Genomic DNA, 20,875 nt, shown 5'->3' on the forward strand with positions numbered 1-20,875 from the left:
ATGCCAAAAACAGAGGTTTGACTGACTAAATTTAGCTTTGTTTATGGCATTTCCATATTATTAGATTTATGACATACAGTTCTGTCTGTTTTTTACTTTTAACTGTAAGATAAGTCAGAATATAACTGACGTATTTTTCATGAAAGTAGTACTGTGTGGCATTTGGAAACATTTCCTGCTGCTGTTTCTGTATTTTACTCTGCAGAAAGACATTTCCTATGGAGACGGTAGGTGTCAGTGTTGTTCCACCGCCTGGACGCCACTCGCTGTTTAACACACGAATAAGAAGCTCGAGCTGTGATTGGTTGGATTCATCCAATGAAACTGAAGAAAACTAACATTTTAAACCAGGGCGGCGCACAGCTGTTTTCTTGAACTTTTTTTTAGTAGTTACGTCTTTGATTTAACAAGACTAGAGTCTCCGGCGGACTACTGCAGATACTTGATAGCGTGAGCAGTCATTAAGAAGTGCCTGTTGACACGGGTAAGTCCAAAACGGTTTCCAATGTACGTTAACGTCAGCAAGTTAGCATTAGCTTAGCTTCCTGACATCGTTAACACTGACGTCAATGTGTTTTTGAGACATTTCTCTTGAGACTGACATATCGTGTTTGTTATTTTCACCAACTGTGAGCCCTCTCTTTTGACTGCAGTCATTATTTTCAGCTATCGTTACGTTTCGACCGTGTTAAACCGGTAGTAAATGGTCATGTCCACTCACCAGCAGCTCCAGTGGTACAACATAACGTCCTGCCAACGGTTGATCGTCATGTGTTGTTGTCATAACGTTAGATGAATAACTTGATAGCAAATCGCCACAAAATCGATACAAAATGACAAATACTAACACGTCAGATGCTGTATTTGTTTATAAATCTGCTAATAATGTGTATAAAATGCTATGTTAATAGATAGACAATGTCCCTAAGTTCATCCAATGGTAACGCCTGCTCAATCTCAGCGTTTGCAATAACTCTGGTTGTCATAGTGTAAATTTACATGAACTAATGGTGTGACCATTGAAGAGTTCCAGTCCTTGAACTCGCGTGTTCGTTTGATGAAGTACGCAGGAGACGTTCAATTACAAAATTTTCCAAAATGTATTTATAAAAGAATCAACTAGGAAAAGAGATCGTGTACAGAGCTCCGGACCAGACTAAGTTTCCCTGACCAACATGCCGCAGCAGCATCAGTTCACCAAGTCTGATGCTGTCTCCTGTCCGGTTTTATAGTTACTGATTACACAAATGCAAGATATGATGTAATTGATGTAATGTGCATTCTCATTGGCTGGAGTCCATACGCCATGACCTCGTGTCTGACCCCCATCTCATGCTTGGTGCTGATCAGCTGTTGATAGCTCCTATTAAACAAGGGACAAGAGAAAGAGAAAAAGACACACATCCCCCCGCATTCGTCAGCTTTTCCCTGCGCCAGCTGACTATCACAGTTACACTAGGTACGAAGACCAGATATCCCAATTGTTTATCAAACAACCAGTACACTCAGTCCCTGTGTGTAACTGCTACTTCCCCTGTCATGTGTATGTCATTCTCTGGGCTGTAAGAGCAAAACACAGTAATTACACCAATTATAGAAAAGTTGATTACATGCTTCATTAATAATCTGATTGTCACGAGCTTATCATATGTCTAAGGCAAATGTCAATATCCCAAACATTATAGCAATATATGATTTTGGGGTAAATATCACAACACAGTACAGATGTTTTGTATTTTTTTCAATCCACAGGCTGTCGGCAGAGAGAGTTTGAGAGGACACCTGAAAAAATGTGTCAAGACATCTAAGTGTTGCACCCTGTCTCCAAAAAGACAACAAAAAAAAAAAAATCAAAATTTCTCTTTCTGTTTAAAAGAAAAAGAGGTTGACCAGTATGACCAGTGAGACAACAGTACAACCCTCATGTACTGAGGAAAATCCAGATGTTGATGAATGTCAAGAAAATATTCCACCAGGAGTCACTGCTGCAGCTGAGACGTCAAAACTCGAGGTCCAAGTTGGAGATGTGATTGGATATTCCTCTGCACAGCCAAGTGGAGAAAATCAGCATCTCTCTGACCCCTGCATCGCTTCGACCCCAGCTCCAGCAAGCATCGATGGTGCGCTTAAGACGAGATCGCGGCTCTCTGGTCTCCAGTCTGCTCTAACACCAATTTTGAAGTACTTAAACATCGGCAACAAAGGCTCATCTCCAGAGCTTTTAAAACGGGGAAATGGCACCCGTCTCAGTATTCCCTCTTTCTCCCTTGGTGTTCCCACAGCAGATTCAAATGGGAAAATTCAAACAAGAAACTCTGGCGACAAGGATGCTCCTGTGTGCTGGCTGCAGGATGAGTACTTGCCTGAAATTACTCTCCTGAATGATACATGTGATTCCACAATGCAGATGACAAGAAATGATTCAGCTCTTCCTGACAGCATGCCTGCAACACCTGTGACGGCTAAGACTGTGAAGAGCGTGTTTTCCTCTCTTCAGCCCTCCACTCAGAATGCCACCACTGATATCGAGACCCTCAGTCCTCTCCACCCTAATGTTAAAGATAACAGCTCTGAAATTCACCCCCCTGCATTACCAAAACAAAACTGGACAACAACTAGTACAGACTTCGATGCCAAGATGGATGACATCCCCGCGAGCATGTATGCTCCTGAGCGTTGGTTGGATGACAGGTATTTCCCAGAAATAACCCTCCTTGATGTGACACGTGATTCAGAACCATCACCAGGAGTACAAACGCCCTCTGTGGGCGTCAAACAGGATAATCCACCGATGGATAATATGGAAAACAGTGGAAGTGGACACACCGTGGCAGAGCCTGGAAAACTGGACATGACCCAAAGTGAGGAACTGTCAAGTACAAGTACTCTTACTGACAATGTCACTCGCTCCATAAGTTCCTTTAGTGAGCAATCTGACAAGTGTGTAGAGGAAAATGTCGTCAAAGCTTCCTTGGAAGTAACTCGGGACATTTCTATGGGAAGTGTTTTGGAAAACAGTAGATCTCCATCTGAGACCAGTGGAGAGAGAAGCCAAGCTTCAGCTGAAGGCTCACTTTGCACTCATCCTGTTAATGTTACTCATGACATAAGCAGCTCAAGCACCATGTCTGTACAGTGTGCGTCCGCCGCCGATGTGCAGGGTAACAGTAGTTTACAAAATGTCACCACTGAGCTTTATGTTAATCCTGTGGAGACTTCTAATACTGCAGATACTAACAATGAAGAGCTGCTTACGACCCATGATGAGTTGACAGGTGAAGAGCCACAGTCAAGCCCAGAATCTACCAAGTCCACCAACAGGACCTTTACCACTGACCAGTCCTCCACTCACCATAAGACTCTGGATCTCCCTCCATCTAATGGAAACAGTCCCAAAGCAGAGAGTGAGGCAACTGATCAGGCTAGCACGGCTCCCGATCAAGTTACTATGGCAACTGATCAGGCTAGCACGGCTCCCGATCAAGTTACTATAGCAACTGATCAAGTTAGCACCGCTCTTGATCGAGTTACTATGGCAACTGATCAAGCTAGCACGGCTCCTGATCAAGTTACTATGGCTACTGATCAGGCTAGCACGGCTCCTGATCAAGTTACTATGGCTACTGATCAGGCTAGCACAGATTTTAAGAACACTACTGAAACTTCCCTTGTTATGGATCATAGTAGTTCAGCTGATAAAGCTATTGGTCCATGCGAGGTGAACAATGCAACTTTTGATAGGCATTCTCTTCAAAAATCAAGGGGCAGTATGCATTTGGGAGAAGCCAGTGCCACAAGCTTTTCCCTCCAGAACACTTTTGATAATCAACCACCTAAACAAAATGGCACCATAACTTTGTCAGAAACAAACTCAAGTGACACTCACCAGAATACTTTAGACAAGCCCTCTCCCTCTAAAGTCTGCAATGCAACCACTACCCTCAACAGTTCTGAAGGTCACCCTCCTGAACTGCCAAAGCAAAATGGGACAACTGGCACCGCTGAGGCCACGTTTGGAGCTAATTCATCTGTAGAGGTCGTGTCTGGAGCTGATAAACGCGAGACTGAGGGTTGTTCGCGTTCAGGTCTGCCTGTGAAAGACAGTCTTTCTGACTCTCTGAGCCATCAGAGCGTGGCTATGGAGAACAACAATGCAAACGTATTCAACTTAGACGACACCTTGGATTTAAAGGTCGACGCTTTGGTTACTTCCACGCCAATGCCGAACTCGAAAATGTTCCAACCCATCACCGAATGTGCCGAGGGCAAAACCATGGGGGCACAGAGAAAACTGTACGGAGGTGGACCCAGCAATCCAATTGGTCAGGTACCGTCAAACATAGTGACTGACCGAAAAACGTTTCTGACGCAACCCGCCGCCAAGTCCTTTTGGCCTCCTGCAAAAGCTGCGTCACACCTGTTGAGATACAAGCCAGCCTCCACGCTTCTGGGAAAGTGTGAGCCGTCAGCCTCAGGCCTGCCGATGACCAGACACAGAGCCCAAGCCGAGGCTTTGGAAACCACTGCAGCGCCTGATGCACCGCAAGGGGTAGGCTTTGAATTTATTTTCAATGTCTGTGTAATCTGCTAAATGTTAACAGTGCTTTCTGTTTAAAGAAACAGACATCAAATGTCAAATTCACTCTGTTGCTCTTGTGTTAAACCCACTTTTTATGACTGAGGCCAGAATGTATGCATGATGATTCTCCCATATTCTTTTCTTTAAGACCACAGGAACATCGAGCTCCTACAATTTGCGTGCTACAACAACAGGTAAGCAGCAGTATGTAACACTGATTTTTAAAATCAGCCTGGTCATGCAAAATAAATGTGGGTAAATTAATGAAAATATTGGATAAACTGAACATCAGTATACAGTTTAATGTTCTCTGAAATACATGCATGGGTTTAAAACCATCTTTCCTCTGTTGACATTAGGATCCAAGCTGCCCAATTCTGGCTTGCTGAGACCACCGGTGAGTGGGATATCATCAGGCATCCAGAGACCTGGAGCTGGTCTCAGGCCTCCATCAGGAAGAACCAACGCACTGGCTTCCTCAAGCACTGACAAACTCTGTGGACCTGGAGGTACTCTTTTAGTGGTCAGACAGACTGTATGCTTAACTGATAGACAGGAAAATGACACGTGCACAAGTGTGACACCGCGTTTCTATGCAGTTGTATTTCTAAGCTCCAAGAATGAAAAAACACACTCACTCGCAATATGAGCCACAATGAGAGATTTTTGTTAATGTAAATAAATTTGACTAAGATTGTAAAGTGCACATTCGCCATTGACATGTGTGGTGACTAATTTGAATTTTTTTTCTTCTTTTTTTTGCATGAAACAGTAACTAAACCTGCGACAAAGGCTTCACAAGCAAAGAAACACCCCTTAACAAAGGGTGAAGCTTTGCCAACAGCCAAGAGGAAGAGAATGGGTAAATGCTCACCTGCTGCAAAGGAACACTGTGATCATACAGCCACTTTTAGTTTTTTTTTTTTTTTTAAGTCTCTGCACAAAAATTGCAAGAAAAAAAAACAAGACTCAAAATTAAACAGTTATTGTGATGGTGTTTTAAAAAAGCTAGACTTTTCTGAACTCAGAATTAATTTTCTTTCCTCCTTCTTTCAGATGTTCCCTCACACTCCAGTGGCCCTGTGGCGCCAACATCCTTCTGTGATGCTGCTAACAAAGGCAAAAACCTGAAACGGCCCACAGCTGGTCAGAGACTTCTGCCAGCTGCAAAAAGTCAAAGAGTTGGTTAGTTGGGATTGTATTATACTTTTCTGTTGTGTAAAGCCAGACAGTGGCTCTTTGTGACTTACTTAACTGTTTTGGCACATGCTTTCAGATGCTGCAGTGCCAGCCAGCACTGCTGAAACCTCAACAACTTGTGATGCAGCCAGCAGAGCCAGAACCCTGAAACAACCTGCAAACAGCCAAAGAGGTCTTCTAGCTAAACCCCAAGGCCATGGTAAGTTGACATCGCTCCACAATAAGGGGTAGTTGTCATACAAATCCAAAACGGACGAGTGAACAAAAAATGGAAAATATTTGTCATGAACCAATTCTATGGATCAAATGTGTTGCAGGGTGTGCCAAATGTCTGACGCTTGAAGAGCAACTCAAAATAAAATCAGAAGAAATAAGTAGACTGAAAGCAGGTATGACTTATATTATATTGGCAATTACCCCAAATTATTATTTTTTGTCTTTGGTTCTAAATTATGGTTTTAATATCCTTTTTTCCAGAGCTGCTGAAGTACAGCACACATGGAGGAGAAAACTCACTGCCCTGATTAAATCCCAATGTGAATACTTGCTGAATAATACATATCTTCTTGTTTTGAATAAATCGATTTTAATACCTTTCAAATGCTAACATGTTACACTGCTTTAAACTGTGAAGTCAGTTTGTTAACATGACTTACTGTATGCTATGAAGCCCTTCAGTGTAGAGTAGTAGTTTATTTAATATTAACATAATTATAAATCACACAATTGTTTATGAATGCTGCAACAACATGAAGATTTGCTTCTTGTAAGGCTGAAGCTACTTTTTCCACTACCAAAATAAAATATTAAAGCCTGACAAACAATGCTATGTTGAATATAGTGTGTGTGTGTGTGTGTGTGTGTGTGTGTGTGTGTGTGTGTGTGTGTGTGTGTGTGTGTGTGTGTGTGTGTGTGTGTGTGTGTGTGTGTGTGTGTGTGTGTGTGTGTGTGTGTGTGTGTGTGTGTGTGTGTGTGTGTGTGTGTGTGTGTGTGTGTGTGTGTGTGTGTAATGTTGGACTGTTCATTTATACCATCTAATATTGAGTGGATAATAATACTGAATACTAAATACTGACCACATTTGGACCAACTTACTCTTGAATGCCTGGCAGGGTCTTTTGGAGTTATTTTGTTTGTATACTACTCACAAAAAGTTAGGGATATTTGACTTTTGGGTGAAATTTGTGGAAAATGCCAAAAGTTCATGCTATCATAAAAGTAGGGCATTTCATCTGAAACAATTTATTGAAACAAAAGCTAACAACAGTGGTGGGTATACTGAAACAAAAAATGTCAATGTCTCAATAATGTTATGTGGCCAGAGGACGTTCACTTCTCTGCCTTTCTGTGACTCTTCCAGTTTCTGTATTTCTCTGTTCAACCAGCTGATGAAACTCTGACACTCAGTGGACACTTGCTCCTTAGTGGTTGGTGGTGGATGTTTGTGGTTAATCCCATTGTTAGAGAACAGCATATTATGTCATAAATACTGAAAGATTAAACAGTTGCACAAACTTTAGAGAAGTTAAAAATTAAGTTCATTTGTAAAAGTTATAGTGTATTGTGAAATTTCAACCTAAAAGCCGAATATCCCTAACTTTTTGTGAGTAGTCTTTATGTGAGATATTTGAAATGAATGTGCAGAAGATTTATTGTGCTATGTATTTAATTAATATCCTGTGAATAAAGTGCTTATTTATCACGGGCCCCAACAACAAAATGAGTGTTGCATCCATTAGCCTTCAGGTGGCAGCATGACCTCCGGGGCTGTTTGCATGCTGAGTGTAGATCTGCTGCGGTCCATCCCTTTGCCTTGTTGATCTACAACACACTTCCTTTTCCTGACGCAAGTGCCCGGCAAGGCTGTCGCACGCCTTTATTTTGTGGCCGCTGCACAGCAAAACTGGATTTTATAACGATTCAAATCGGACAGACACACCACGGGATAACTTTCACAAGGACGTAGGTGAGTCTGCCTCGACGTTTGATAAAAATGCGCGCTGTTTTATCCGCTTTAGAGAGGCGGTTTCACCGGTTACGCATGCGGGAAGGCCCGGTGCTAGCGTTAGCATAGCAACGACGCCGCGCCACGTTAGTTTTTCCATTTAAATAATTTGATATAATTCAGCGGTGGCATGTTAACTATTAGATATTTTTCATCGTGTGGACTATAAATAAGACGCACAGTCGGAGATGTATCTTTAAAGTGGCCTAGGTGTTGTATGTCTGTTTGTACCTAATCCATATGTCAGAGCTAACTTAGATACCGTTAGCTAACTAAAGGTTGTCGCTGCTGAGCATGTAGCCTCTAGGCGCAGGATGCTAACAAACTCAACCTGCATTCACATGTATTTCTGTCTAAAGAACTGCATCATTTAGAGATAACATGTCAAACTACGCTGAAATAAAATGTTTAATGTGTTGATTATGGCACTAGCGGATCACAGTGACGAATCTCAAGCAAACAGCAGTTTCTCTTTGGCTAGAGAAACAGTCTTTATCCTGATATTATCGCAGTAAACGCTGTGCCCCTCCCGTTATACACTACTATTCACAGGATAATGGTGAAATACATGGCACAATATATCTTTTGTACATTTATTTCAAATATCTCATATAGACTCCTCACAAAAAGTTAGGCATGTTTAGCTTTAACATGATATTTCAGATTGCACCTATAATGCACTATATAACCTTTACAGGTTAACTTAATTTGACCTTCTCTAAAAGTTTGAATGCACATGTCCACCTGTTAAATGTTTCAATACTTATAACATAACATGCTGTTCTCTAACAAGGTGATTAACCACAAAATAACAACAATAAGAAGTTTCTGATCCATGAATCGACTACTAAATGCTCTGGTTCAATTACAGTGTGTATAAACAGTCCTCTTCATCATGATGTTCACATTGTCATGAGACTAAGGAGACATTTAACAATAGATCAACAGTACTGGACATATGGAGGCTTCAGATGGGATGTTGAGTGTCTCAGAGTATCATCAGTGGGTTGAGCAGAGAGGCAGAGAGGTGGACGTCCATTACCACTTCTTACTTTTACTTACTTGCCCTACTTTGATGATGCACAGTAGCATGACCTATTTACATTTCCATAAATTTCACCTGAAAGTCTATATCCCTAACTTTTTGTGAGTAGTGTGTTGATACAGTACTCTGCATACAGTCTTTGCTCTCTGTACTTCATTAATCAACAGATTTGTAATTTTTTCCCAGTTCACACCATTCAAACTAGAAGTAGTTATTTAAATGATAAAGTGTAATCAACTGGAAGCTGGAGCTGGTTTTAGCAAAGGGACACCATGGCATGAGCATAATGGTTTAATCATGTGTTTTCTTTCATCTTTAGTTAATGTTTTTCATCTCCAACATGTGATTTTATCTTTACAGATTGACAGCTCTCTTCAAAAATGTCTCGTTTCTTTGCGACCGGCTCCGACAGTGAGTCAGAGGAGTCCTCATCTGGAAGTGAGATCACCCCCAAAGCACCGGGGACAACTTTCAAGCAGTCAGTACAATTCCCAATGGTTTTCACTATCAGAATTCAAGTTGTACTTTTATAGCAATCTCACACATCTGTATTGTTTTCACAGGTCATTGCTTCTTAGTGATGATGAGGAGGACACTAAAAGAGTGGTGCGCAGCGCCAAAGACAAAAGGTTGGTGTTGTATCTTTTAGCCACCTTGCCTTTAACTCTTTCGCGACCATTGACGAGTAAACTCGTCACAGCCTGCCGAACGTTCACGACCATTGACGAGCAAACTCGTCAAAACCGTTTTTTTACAGATTAAGATAATAGACACTCTGAGGTACCCTGTGTGTGAATATGGTAGTCCTCTGATATGTAAAACTGTTTTAAACTAAAACCAAAACATAATGTTTTTTATAAACTGTGTGATCTTGGTTTTGTTTGAGTAATCGGTCTCCTTGAATGCTGCTCTGGGGACAGCGTGCAGCGCTGTGCGGCTGTCGGCTACAGTGTTGCGACTTTCTCGCTGAATCTGGCGACTTTCCAAACCCTCTTTTGACAAAAGCGACCGACGACAAATCTGGCCAGTTTTTCCGGTGTTGTTTACAAACGTTTCTGGTTTGGAGACTCGGATCTGAAAGCCCGTTGTCACAGCTGTTTTCACGGTGCAGCGGAGCGGGCGCTGAGCAGCGGGGGCTGTGACCGGGCCGCCCCCGCCCCAGAGCACTCATCGCCGGCCAGTCACACAGCAGTGTCACGGAGCTGCTGCGCTGCGGCCAGAGACCCACACTGCTGCACCGCTGCTCTCCAAGCTGCCATCCCCCCCCAGATTTACCTACAAATATATTTATTTAGCCGTAGAAATGATTTGGGAGACGCCACACTGCAGAGTACCGGTAAAATGAGCAGATTGCCACTTGACACAAAAGTGCGTTTTTCTCTGAAACTAGAGCGGGAGCTCCGTTTCTGGAGAAACCCAGCTCTCTTCTCCTCCTTCGTACTCACGAACGAAACGGCAGAAAAACTCGCCGTTTTTTCGAGAAGCACGTTGTAAAGTCACTCTTCAACCAAGTGAAGACCGTTTGTTTCTAGGTGACGTACATAGTTCGGTTCGACGTGAGATAAAAGGTAAACAAATAGCCAAAAACATGTGGTCCTGAGCGGATGTGCTGAAGAATTAGTGTGGTCGCGAAAGAGTTAAAAACTGTACATGTTGACAACTTTTTTTCTGAATGTTTTTATTCTTAAATGTCAGATTTGAGGAGTTGACCAACCTCATCAAGACCATCCGCAATGCGATGAAGATTCGAGACATGGCCAAATGTTTGGAGGAGTTTGAACAGTTATGTCGAGCCTTCCTCAAAAGCAAAAACATAGTAGACAAAGAGGGTGTCCCTTCTTTCTACATCCGTCTTCTGGCCGACTTGGAGGATTATCTGAACCAGGTTTGTTGTCTCAACACATTTGTTGCTTTGGTTGAAGCAGAAAAAACAAGAATATTATCCTGGTAAATTTTGACTTGCATGTTTAATGTCCCAATTCTGAATTACACATGAAATACGTATCATTATTATATTCCAGCTTTGGGAGGACAAAGAAGGCAAGAAGAAGATGAACAAGAACAATGCCAAAGCCCTTAGCACGCTTCGTCAGAAGATCCGCAAGTACAACAGAGATTATGAAACAGAAATCGCTGCATACAAGGAGGTAATTTTGGAAATGTTTCCTCTATGGTTTAATACTTTAGACATAAAATACATGTTCTGTACTGCATGTTAGCTTCTTAAGTAGTCAGCAGACCAGACTGTGGTTGTACTGGACAGCATCCAAATATAACAGTTGGGCCTAACCTATCAAATATAATAAAACATTATAAATATCCTCTCTTGTTTCTGTTAGAACCCACAGGAGTCTGCAGATGAAGAGGAGGAGAAGGAGCCAGAGGATTCTGGTACGTTTACTGTCAAAATATATTTTATATAAATATTAAAGCAGAAGTAAGCGATCTGGTGGTTTTGGCTAACTTCTTGTCAGCCGATGGAGTTAGCAGTCCCCGCCCTCGTCCCTACGTCACCACATTCATGCGCATCCCTCGGCTGCACACACAGAGAGGGCCGCCCCTTTATGCCGTTCTCTCTCCTCATTGGATAAAGGTTGTAGGATACAAGGACAGTTTTCTCCTCGGCTTACAGCAGAGCAGAGTGACTGACAGACCCGTGTTTCAGACCAAACACTCTATAGAAGTGATTGAGATAAAGATAGAACTATTTAAGACTTATATTAACACAAACATTCCGCTTACTTCTGCTTTAAGTATCAAGAACTAAACGGTTATGAAACAGTAAAATGATTTATACTTGCCTTTAACATCAAAAGTGATGCTAAGATAATGGTTTTGCGGAATATGCACAAGCAGCCTCCCTAAAATTGATTAATGAAAATCCTAACTTTGGCTCCACAAGGCTCCTCTTCTGACTCTGACGGCGAGGGCGATGAAGGCGTGTCAGCCAAGGCCTTTTTGAAGAAAAAGCCTGAAGTCACCCCAGATGCCAGCAAGTTCCTCAAGAAAGGATCTGGGGTAAGAGGACATGATGCCATAATAAACTGTACTATACACACTGAATGACAAGAGAGAACTCATTCTTGTGCTCATGAACCCCTGTGTGAGAAGACATCTGAGCTAATGAGTTTTTCCTCTGACAGGATGAGTCCTCTTCTAGTGATGATGACGATGAAGATGAAGACTGGGGCTCAGACACAGTGGACAGTGGCAGCGAGAGCTCAGATGAAGGCGAGGGAAAGAGCGCTTCACTGGCTGTGGTCTTCCTCAAGAAGTGAGTCTCCCTCTGCACACGTCTTTCAATTTTACATGGATGAAATGTGCAGCGCTGCATCTTTGACAGTTATTTTTACACCATCTCCGACGTTTTAAGGACTAAACAGTTTGACTTAATGGAAATGAAATATATTGTCTATTCACAGAGTTTCCTCTCTTGCCCCAAATGTAAATTTTAAATACCTTACTCCCACACTTTGTGTCCTCAGGACCCAGGAGTCTGAGAAGTCTGAAAAGAAGATTCAGAAGAAGAAGAAGCCCAAGAAGAAAGAGCGGCTGGAGGAGGAGGCTGAGGAGGAGGGAGGAGAGGAAGTAGAGGGAGGCTGGGAGAAGGTGAAGGGAGGCGTCCCTCTGGTCAAGGTAAAGAAGCTCTGAGAAAAGCTTTGTTAGATTTACTGCTGTTATGTTTGACTTTTTTTGATTATTACAATGACGGGGTGTGTAATAAAGGGGTCACCCCAAGGATTTGATTCTGCTGCCACTCATAACAGAAGGAGTAATGGATGGTGCCCACATCCATAACTGGCTTTGTCTTGTCAACTCCACATACTGCATTTTTAATATAGAAATATTGATTAATGATTTTTTTTAAAAAGGATCACAATAAACCATCTTAAACTGTTGTAGGTGATCAAAAATGACTCCATAATATGAATCCACATTGTAGTGTTTATATTATGTGGTGTGTTCATTCTAACAGGAAAAGCCCAAGATGTTTGCCAAAGGCACCGAGATCAACACAACAGTGGTGGTGAAGAAGCTGAATGAGATCCTGCAAGCAAGAGGCAAAAAGGGCACAGACAGGTAACGCTGCCTCCTTCACTAAAGCTCCTCGTGTCCATTCCTCCTCAGTCCACTTACCTGTCTCATTGCATAGTTAATCACATTTCATAGATAAACTTGTTTTAGATATTTTATCGTGGTTGTTTCTTTGCTTCGGTCCTCACTCTGTCTGTGTTCTTGCAGGGCTGCCCAGATTGAACTGCTCCATGCTCTGGCAAACATCTCTAATGAGCACAACCTGGGCCATGGTATCTCGGTCAAGATTAAATTCAACATCATTGCCTCCCTGTATGACTACAACCCTAACCTGGCCGCTTTCATGAAGGTAGGAAACCGTTTTTTTCTTACCGTTACAGCTTATTTATATAAACTGGAATCTATTATAATCTTTAATGTCATAAATGATCGAATTCTGAACCACCATTAATGTAATCCTGCTGTTTTTAAACTGAATCACTTTGACTTTGCTGCCTTTTAGGCTGACATGTGGAAGAAGTGCTTGGATTGTATTGACGAGCTGCTGGATATCCTCTTTGAGCACAACAACATCTTCATCGGCGAGAACATTGCAGAGGACAGTGAACATCTGGCCGTCTCTGAAACGGTATCTCATCCTTTATCTGTTTTGTTTTTTCATTCCTACTATTTTTTAGATTGCAGTTTGTTGTGTTTGGTGAGAAAACCATCCCAAAACCCCTGCAGCATGTCTTTGTATTGGCATCACCAGTGTATGAATATGCTACATCATATATTATTACCGAAATAATTAACATTTGGCTCTACTTGTTTCTTTACTTTGTGTGTGTAGCAGCCATTCAGGGTGCGTGGATGTGTCTTAACACTGGTGGAGAGGATGGATGAAGAGTTCACCAAGATCATGCAGAACACCGATCCCCACTCACAAGGTGAGCTCCGCCAGAAAACAGTTTGAAGACAACAACTCTCAGCAGCTCTTTCCCAGCAGCTCATCGTTGTGCTTTCTGCTTCTCTTCTCCAGAATACGTGGACAACCTGAAGGACGAGGGACGAGTCTGTGGCATCGTCGACCGGCTGCTGGACTACTTGGAGAAAAAGGGCAGCACAGAGGAGGTTTGCCGCATCTACCTTCGCAGGATCATGCACACCTATTACAAGTTCGACTACAAGGCTCACCGGCGCAGCCTGGGCATCCAGGGAGAGACCAAGGTGAGAAAAAAATTACCCAAATAAAGGAGTCATTCAACCGCGTATAATAACGTATAATATAATAAATGGGAGAATTTGTGCAATACTGCCCACAAAATGCTCTTTATGTGTTATTTTTTTAATGTTTTCTTTATATACTATGATTTGAATGATTGTCAGTCAGTCAGTCAATAAGTAGGCCTGTAACGATACACCAAAGTCACGATTCAATCCGTATCTCGATTTCTGACCCACGGTTCGATACACGATTCGATTCAATTCGAATTTTATTAAGGTTAAAAAAAGAGATTTTGATAGCAAAAACTGGATTATTTATTATAACAACAATATATAGCCTAACATTAACAATTATAACTAGGGCTGCCCCCAAATAGTCGACCAAGCACTGGTCGACCAAAAAAACATTATTCAATTCAATTTTATTTATAAAGTGCATGCACAGGGCAAACTCAATGCGCTTTACGATACAATGCAATTTAGCCGACCAAAATCTCATTGGTCGATTGGTCGCAGGAAAAAAAACAGCCTCCGTGTACATGTGTATCGTTACAGGCCTATCAATAAGTGAATGAATGAATGAATGAATGAATAAATAATTCCATACAGGACTAAGCTTGTGTGTGAGTTTATGGGGAGTGTGATGTGTAGAGTCATGCCTCTGTGTCGGCTGTGTCAGTCGGAGCAGGACCAGGAGGAGAGCGAGGGCGAGGACAGCGCCGTGATCATGGACCGTTTCTGCAAGTTCATCTACTCCAAGGATCGCACCGACCGTATCCGTACCTGCGCCATCCTCTGCCACATCTACCACCACGCTCTGCATTCACGCTGGTACCAGGCCCGAGACCTGATGCTGATGAGCCACCTGCAGGACAACATCCAGCACGCCGACCCGCCCGTACAGGTAGGCAGAGAGAGAGAGAGAGGACTCTTTTAGTTGCAAGAATAAAGCCCTAGATTAGGAAACTTACCACCTGTTTTTGTTTCTCCCAGATCCTGTACAACAGAACCATGGTCCAACTCGGCATCTGCGCCTTTAGGCAGGGTATGATCAAAGATGCCCACAACGCACTGCTGGACATCCAGTCCTCCGGTCGCGCCAAGGAGCTCCTGGGTCAGGGTCTGCTCATGAGGAACATGCAGGAGAGGAACGCTGAGCAGGAGAAAATTGAAAAGAGAAGACAAGTGAGTCCTACACATACAGCAAAAAGATGTCTTCATCATGTTATCAATAAGAAAATGAATTCTTAATTCATAATTTGACAATCCAGTCAATTTTGTCGGGTAAATTTTATCACAATAGAGCAAATGTATGTGTGATGGAGATATTAGGGAGATCAAAATATCGCTGTGACCCCAACAGGTGCCGTTCCACATGCACATCAACCTGGAGCTGCTGGAGTGTGTTTACCTGGTGTCGGCCATGCTGCTGGAGATTCCCTACATGGCCGCCCACGAGTTCGACGCCCGCCGCAGGATGATCAGCAAGCAGTTCCACCACCAGCTCAGGGTGGGAGAGAGACAGCCACTGCTTGGTGAGCACCTTGTTGTTGAATAATAACCCGCTAATGTCGAACGCACACAGAAAACAGAGTGTAACTGTAGCTGTCTCTGTCCTGCAGGACCCCCAGAGAGCATGAGGGAGCACGTGGTGGCCGCCAGCAAGGCCATGAAGATGGGAGACTGGCGTACCTGCCACTCATTCATCATCAATGAGAAGATGAACAGCAAAGTCTGGGACCTGTTCCCCGAGACTCAGCGAGTACGAGAGATGCTCGTCAGGTGAGGATTTTTATTTCAGCCCTCATCAACCCTTAACCCGTCTTTATCTTCAAATTTCTATTCATTGAGTCTTATGTAGAATGGTTTCACAATCTGAGTCACTTCTGGTAGCTGTCATGCTTTTTAGTGTGTTATAGGAAATGTCTTAATGAATGAAGAACTCAGTACTATTTATTTAAATGGAAATGTATTCATTCTGCTGCACTATGTAACTTAATTTAAATGAATTTCACAGGAAAATCCAAGAGGAGTCACTGAGGACTTACCTGTTCACGTACAGCAGCGTGTACGACTCCATCAGGTAAGTGCAACTAACAACACAACCCCAACTTTATCCCAACGTGAGCTTTTTGATTGAATGAAAGAGTATTGATGTCATATGTGTCTCTCTGTCCTCCAGCATGCAGACCCTCTCTGAGATGTTTGAGCTGGAGATACCGACAGTTCACAGCATCATCAGCAAGATGATCATCAACGAGGAGCTCATGGTGAGTGTCTCTGTTGTGACTTTGTCTTCAGGAGTTGATGCAACAGAATATCTTGGTGTATAAAGGTAAATTATCTTTTTGTCTCCTTCTCCAACAGGCGTCTCTGGACCAGCCCACGCAGACCGTAGTGATGCACCGCACAGAGCCCACCTCCCTGCAGAACATGGCTCTGCAGCTGGCTGAGAAACTGGGCAGCTTGGTGGAGAACAACGAGCGCGTCTTCGACCTCAAGCAGGGCGTCTATGGAGGCTACTTCAACAGAGGTCAGAGTAGACACACACACTTGACTGTGTACTACATTTGTATGTGTAATCCACTGGTCCAAAAACAGATGACATTGGGTTTTTGTCTGTAATGGATGGATCATGATTCAAAGTTTATAGGCAGTGGAAAGGGATCTGTCAGCTTTTTCTTACGGTTTACCTGCATTTAAAATAAATGTTTTATACGTAGCTGCTCATTTGGTGGAAAAGTGGGTATGCTTTACACCCACCCTGTTTTTTAATAAGTGTAAATCACATCAAAGTGCCTACCCAATGGTTTTATTAATACACCTTAAAAGATTCTTGGTACATCTTTTCTGCTCTGTTTGCTCTTACTGATTCAATAGTACTTTCTTTGAACAAATGGTAACCGGTTGTTCTTTGTTTTACAGACCAAAAAGGTGGCTACCAACAGAACAAGTCCTACAACAGAGGTACGTTAAGCCACAACAGAGGTACGTTAAGCCACACAAAAGTTGCACAACACACCCATGACACTATTTCGTAACTGCTGTTAAACATGTTTGTTTGCATTTTATTAACTCAGTTATGATGGATTATAATGTCAGGTTAAGAATAAGACAGTTAATGAAATTGTCAGTAGGTCCATTTTAAACTGTGTAAAAGACTATTGGGTCCTTTTTAAGGCTTTCTGTCGACTGTTAAAATGCTGCCATGTGTTCTCTTAATAGAGTTTCAGTCTACAAGTACTTGGGATTTTACTTGGATGAAAATCTGTCTTTTAAATATCATATTGAGTGTCTTACAAAGAAACTCAGGGTTAAACTTGGTTTCTATTATAGAAACAAAAGTTGTTTCTCCTTTAATGCGAGAAAAAGACTGATTCAGGCAACTTTTGTATCAATACTTGACTATGGTGATATCTTATACATGCATTAGGGCTGGACAATTAATCGAATTTTGATCGTGATTACGATTTTGGCTTCTCACGATCATAAAAACACTGTAATCGAAGATAAACGATTTTTTTTTTTGTCTATTGGTGTTTTATTCTGAAAAACACACATGCGCGCTTCTGCCCCCGCGCTTGCACTGCACTCCTCTCTCAGTTAATGCTGTGGACGAGTCCACTCATGTGTTGACGGCGGCGTTTAAAAATCAGCGCCAGTGAAGAGAGAGCAGCGGCCACCGCTCAGGACGAATGAACGGGAAATAATCATTTAAAACACTCGCTCGTCTCCTCAAAGCGGCCGCACAACAACAACCCTCCTCCTCCTCCTCCTCCTCCTCCTCTTCGTCCTCCTCCCCCGGCCCGTAGGCTACATGTGCATATGTTTACAAAGCCGGCAAGGAAGCAATCTGTAGAGCGGCGGATAACGTTATACGATGTTACGACGTGTATTTGTGTAGTTTAATCTGTCATAAACAAGAGATCACTTATGGGGCGCGTCAAAAAAAAAAAAAAAGTTATGGGGTGCGTTTGTGACGAGAGCTGGGACAGCGGGGCGGAGGCTCTGATCTTCCCAGGTTGGATTTCATCCCAGAGACGCAATAAGCGGAAGCAGAAAGCCTCCATTCTCCCTCTTAACTCATTGAGTGCCGCGCTCCTTTCCAAAGTTTTAGTCCAGTGTACCGGCAATTTAGACCATTTTTGACTTTTTATGTAGAGCCATAGTGTATTCTATATTATTGCCACCTCAGCTCAATTGAAAGGTTTAACTTTATGCTTCAAATGACCACAAACCGTTTGTTTCTACGAGCCTCCGTTCCTGAGAAAAGTCAAGCTAAACATGGCTGGGTTTCACCAAAATCCCTCCTTTTTTTCTGGAAAAGGAGATAGAGCGTCTTTTATGAAAGGTGCGCTGTTTGTGTCTATCCCTCTTCTGACACTCGCATTTCTGGATCAAAGGGCTCGTATAAGATAAATATACACAACAATTGTTGTTCTATTCACAAAACCACCATCGGGGGCGGGGGGGGGCGCCACTAAACAACAATAACACAGACGCACCGTGCCGTGTCACAGCTTCTCCCCGCGGAACGTGAGGGTCAGTCGGCCACCGCGGCTCGGGAAGACCGGTCCCGCCGGTGGTCGCGGTCCTTCTGTGGTTCGGGTCGGTGATGCCGGTCTGCTTTGGCCCAGAGACCATCAGATTTTACCGCGGGGGGACGTTGGGGAGGACACGGTGTTGCTCCAGATGAAGACCGGGTGGGACAGTCGGCTGAGAGCTTCCTGGTTCTGCTCCGAGCAGCTCGAGCAGCTGGAGCAGCAGCGCGGGTGAGAGCAGAGCAGCTGCTGCATCTGCGCTGCATCTGCATGCAGAACTCCGTTTGCAAAAGCCGAGTTATGTTAAAAACTTCCAGATCATGAGCTGTCATGTGACTTTGATCGTCATCTATTTCAGTTCTCCTCGTCGTAGAGTCCCCAAATTTACATATGATGTGTATTAAAGTGTCTATTTTCATAATTTAAAAAAAAAGCAAAAAACGTAAAATCTCGTTTTTGGCACTCAACGCATGGGAACGAAAAACGAGAAATTACGTGGTTGGCACTCAATGAGTTAATAAGTTAAACCATGACAATTACTCCAAATCTGTTTATTCAAGGTAAAAATGTAGAAAAGTTAAGCTAAACATCCTCCTATAGTTTCTGCTGCTGGATCATAAAACTTAAAAAAAAAAAAAGTTTTAAAGGGACAACGAGGAGTTTTGGAAAAGCGAAGCGTTTTCACTCTACATTTATGAGCCTCCGCGCGCACCGTAAAATTCTTTTGACCGGCGCAAGACAGACTCATGTTTTCATTCATCAAGAATTAAAGTCAGAGGTTCAAAGAGGTTCACATACCGTCGTAGTTCCGACCATAAACGGCGATTCAGCTGCGTTATTCTCATGACTCGTTGCGAAACCGAAAGTAAAGAAAGCTGGTCCGCTCGACCAGCATCTCCGCCACCACTAATAATAACAAAATAACGATAGAGACAGAACGATATATTTATCGAAAATGGGCCTATTAACAAGTGTGGGTAGCGGAGATTCATCCACATTAACGTGAGACTTTTTTATAACCAAATAGTAACTCCTCGTTGTCCCTTTAAATACATTTTGAATAAATATTTAAAATTATAAACTTAAAAACCTTAAAAACACATTGGCACTGTTTATTTAAGGTAATAATGTAGCAGGGTCCAGCTATAAATCCTTTACCCCCCCCCATAATCGTGTAAATAATCGTGATTTCAATATTGACCAAAATAATCGTGATTATGATTTTTGCCATAATCGTCCAGCCCTAACATGCATGCAAATCTCTCCTCTCTGAAAATGCTGGATTCGGTGTAACCAGAAGCTGTAGTCTCAGGCACGGTAGATTGATAATGTATACTATTCCTCGTACACGGACTGTCTTTGGGGAAAGTGCCTTCAAAGCATTTGCACCCTCGTCCTGGTATAAATTACAGAGTCATCTTAAATTGGATTATCTCCCAAGTATGGAAGATTTTAAAGCTAGGATCAAGGACTATTTGACTACTGAATGCACATGTTCTCTCACCGAACGCAGCTGGTGATTATAATGTATTGATGTGATTTGCTGTTACTTTTTTAGCTGTTTTTATGTTGTTTTGTTGATGTTGTCCAAATGTGTACTTGATGTGGATGTACTGTGCTGCTTTCTTGGCCAGGACCCCCTTGCAAAAGAGATTCTGAATCTCAATGGGATTATTCCTGGTTAAATAAAGGTTAAATAAAAAATAAAATAAAAAAATAACCATGTTTTTTTTTTCCTCTCCACAGATCAGAAAGGCGGTTACAACCAGAATAAGGGGGGCTACCAGCGCGGTGGCTACAGAAATCAAAATCAAAGAGACTACTGAGCTGGGAACGTGTGGATTTCAGCGTTGCCACCTCAAGTAGTTTTCATTCCATAACAACCACCCCCACCACCACCTGGGTTTCTATACTTGGCACTTGGCTGTGTGTTGTTCTCCCTCATTTGACGCTAAACTGATCCTGAAACAGCTGAAGGTCGTTACAGCACAAGCCTCACTGCAACTGCATAGGGTGATGTTCTTTCTACAGTACATGAAGGGTTTTAAGGTTATTGATATTAGAAAATTGTACACAAAGGGCAGTGCAGTGTGGTCAGCTTGTGGCAGTGCAGTCAGACAACAAGACATGTCAAGTATTTTTGAATTATAATTAACAAATAAACAATGATAAAACAGTGTGTTTTGAGTTTTTGTTTGTTTTTATTATTGGCATCTATTAAAATAACTAAAACTTCATTTCAGAATAAAAGCGTAAGGTTATCC

At 42.5% G+C, this 20,875-nt stretch overlaps 1 protein-coding gene across 3 annotated transcripts; it reads left to right on the forward strand.

Moving 5' to 3' along the window:
• Positions 1-7,593: 7,593 nt before the first annotated feature.
• Positions 7,594-20,785, forward strand: eif3c (eukaryotic translation initiation factor 3, subunit C). 3 transcript variants are annotated; one of them, XM_083994146.1, is made up of 23 exons: positions 7,594-7,745; positions 9,190-9,307; positions 9,393-9,458; positions 10,525-10,714; positions 10,851-10,976; positions 11,169-11,220; positions 11,732-11,847; positions 11,973-12,103; positions 12,315-12,465; positions 12,806-12,909; positions 13,072-13,213; positions 13,367-13,492; positions 13,697-13,793; positions 13,886-14,073; positions 14,750-14,974; positions 15,064-15,255; positions 15,434-15,605; positions 15,693-15,852; positions 16,088-16,153; positions 16,253-16,340; positions 16,438-16,603; positions 16,996-17,058; positions 20,358-20,785. In XM_083994146.1, exons 2-23 carry the CDS (start codon positions 9,210-9,212, stop codon positions 20,435-20,437), a joined length of 2,799 nt encoding a protein of 932 aa, XP_083850272.1. In that variant the 5' UTR covers positions 7,594-7,745; positions 9,190-9,209; the 3' UTR covers positions 20,438-20,785. The 3 variants fall into 3 exon arrangements, with proteins under 3 accessions (XP_083850272.1, XP_083850274.1, XP_083850273.1); XM_083994148.1 differs by having other exon boundaries at positions 16,996-17,037; XM_083994147.1 differs by having other exon boundaries at positions 7,610-7,741.
• The last annotated feature ends 90 nt before the right edge of the window (positions 20,786-20,875 follow it).

Source organism: Trachurus trachurus (genome assembly GCF_905171665.1).
Source record: "Trachurus trachurus genome assembly, chromosome: 19".
Taxonomy (NCBI): domain Eukaryota; kingdom Metazoa; phylum Chordata; class Actinopteri; order Carangiformes; family Carangidae; genus Trachurus; species Trachurus trachurus.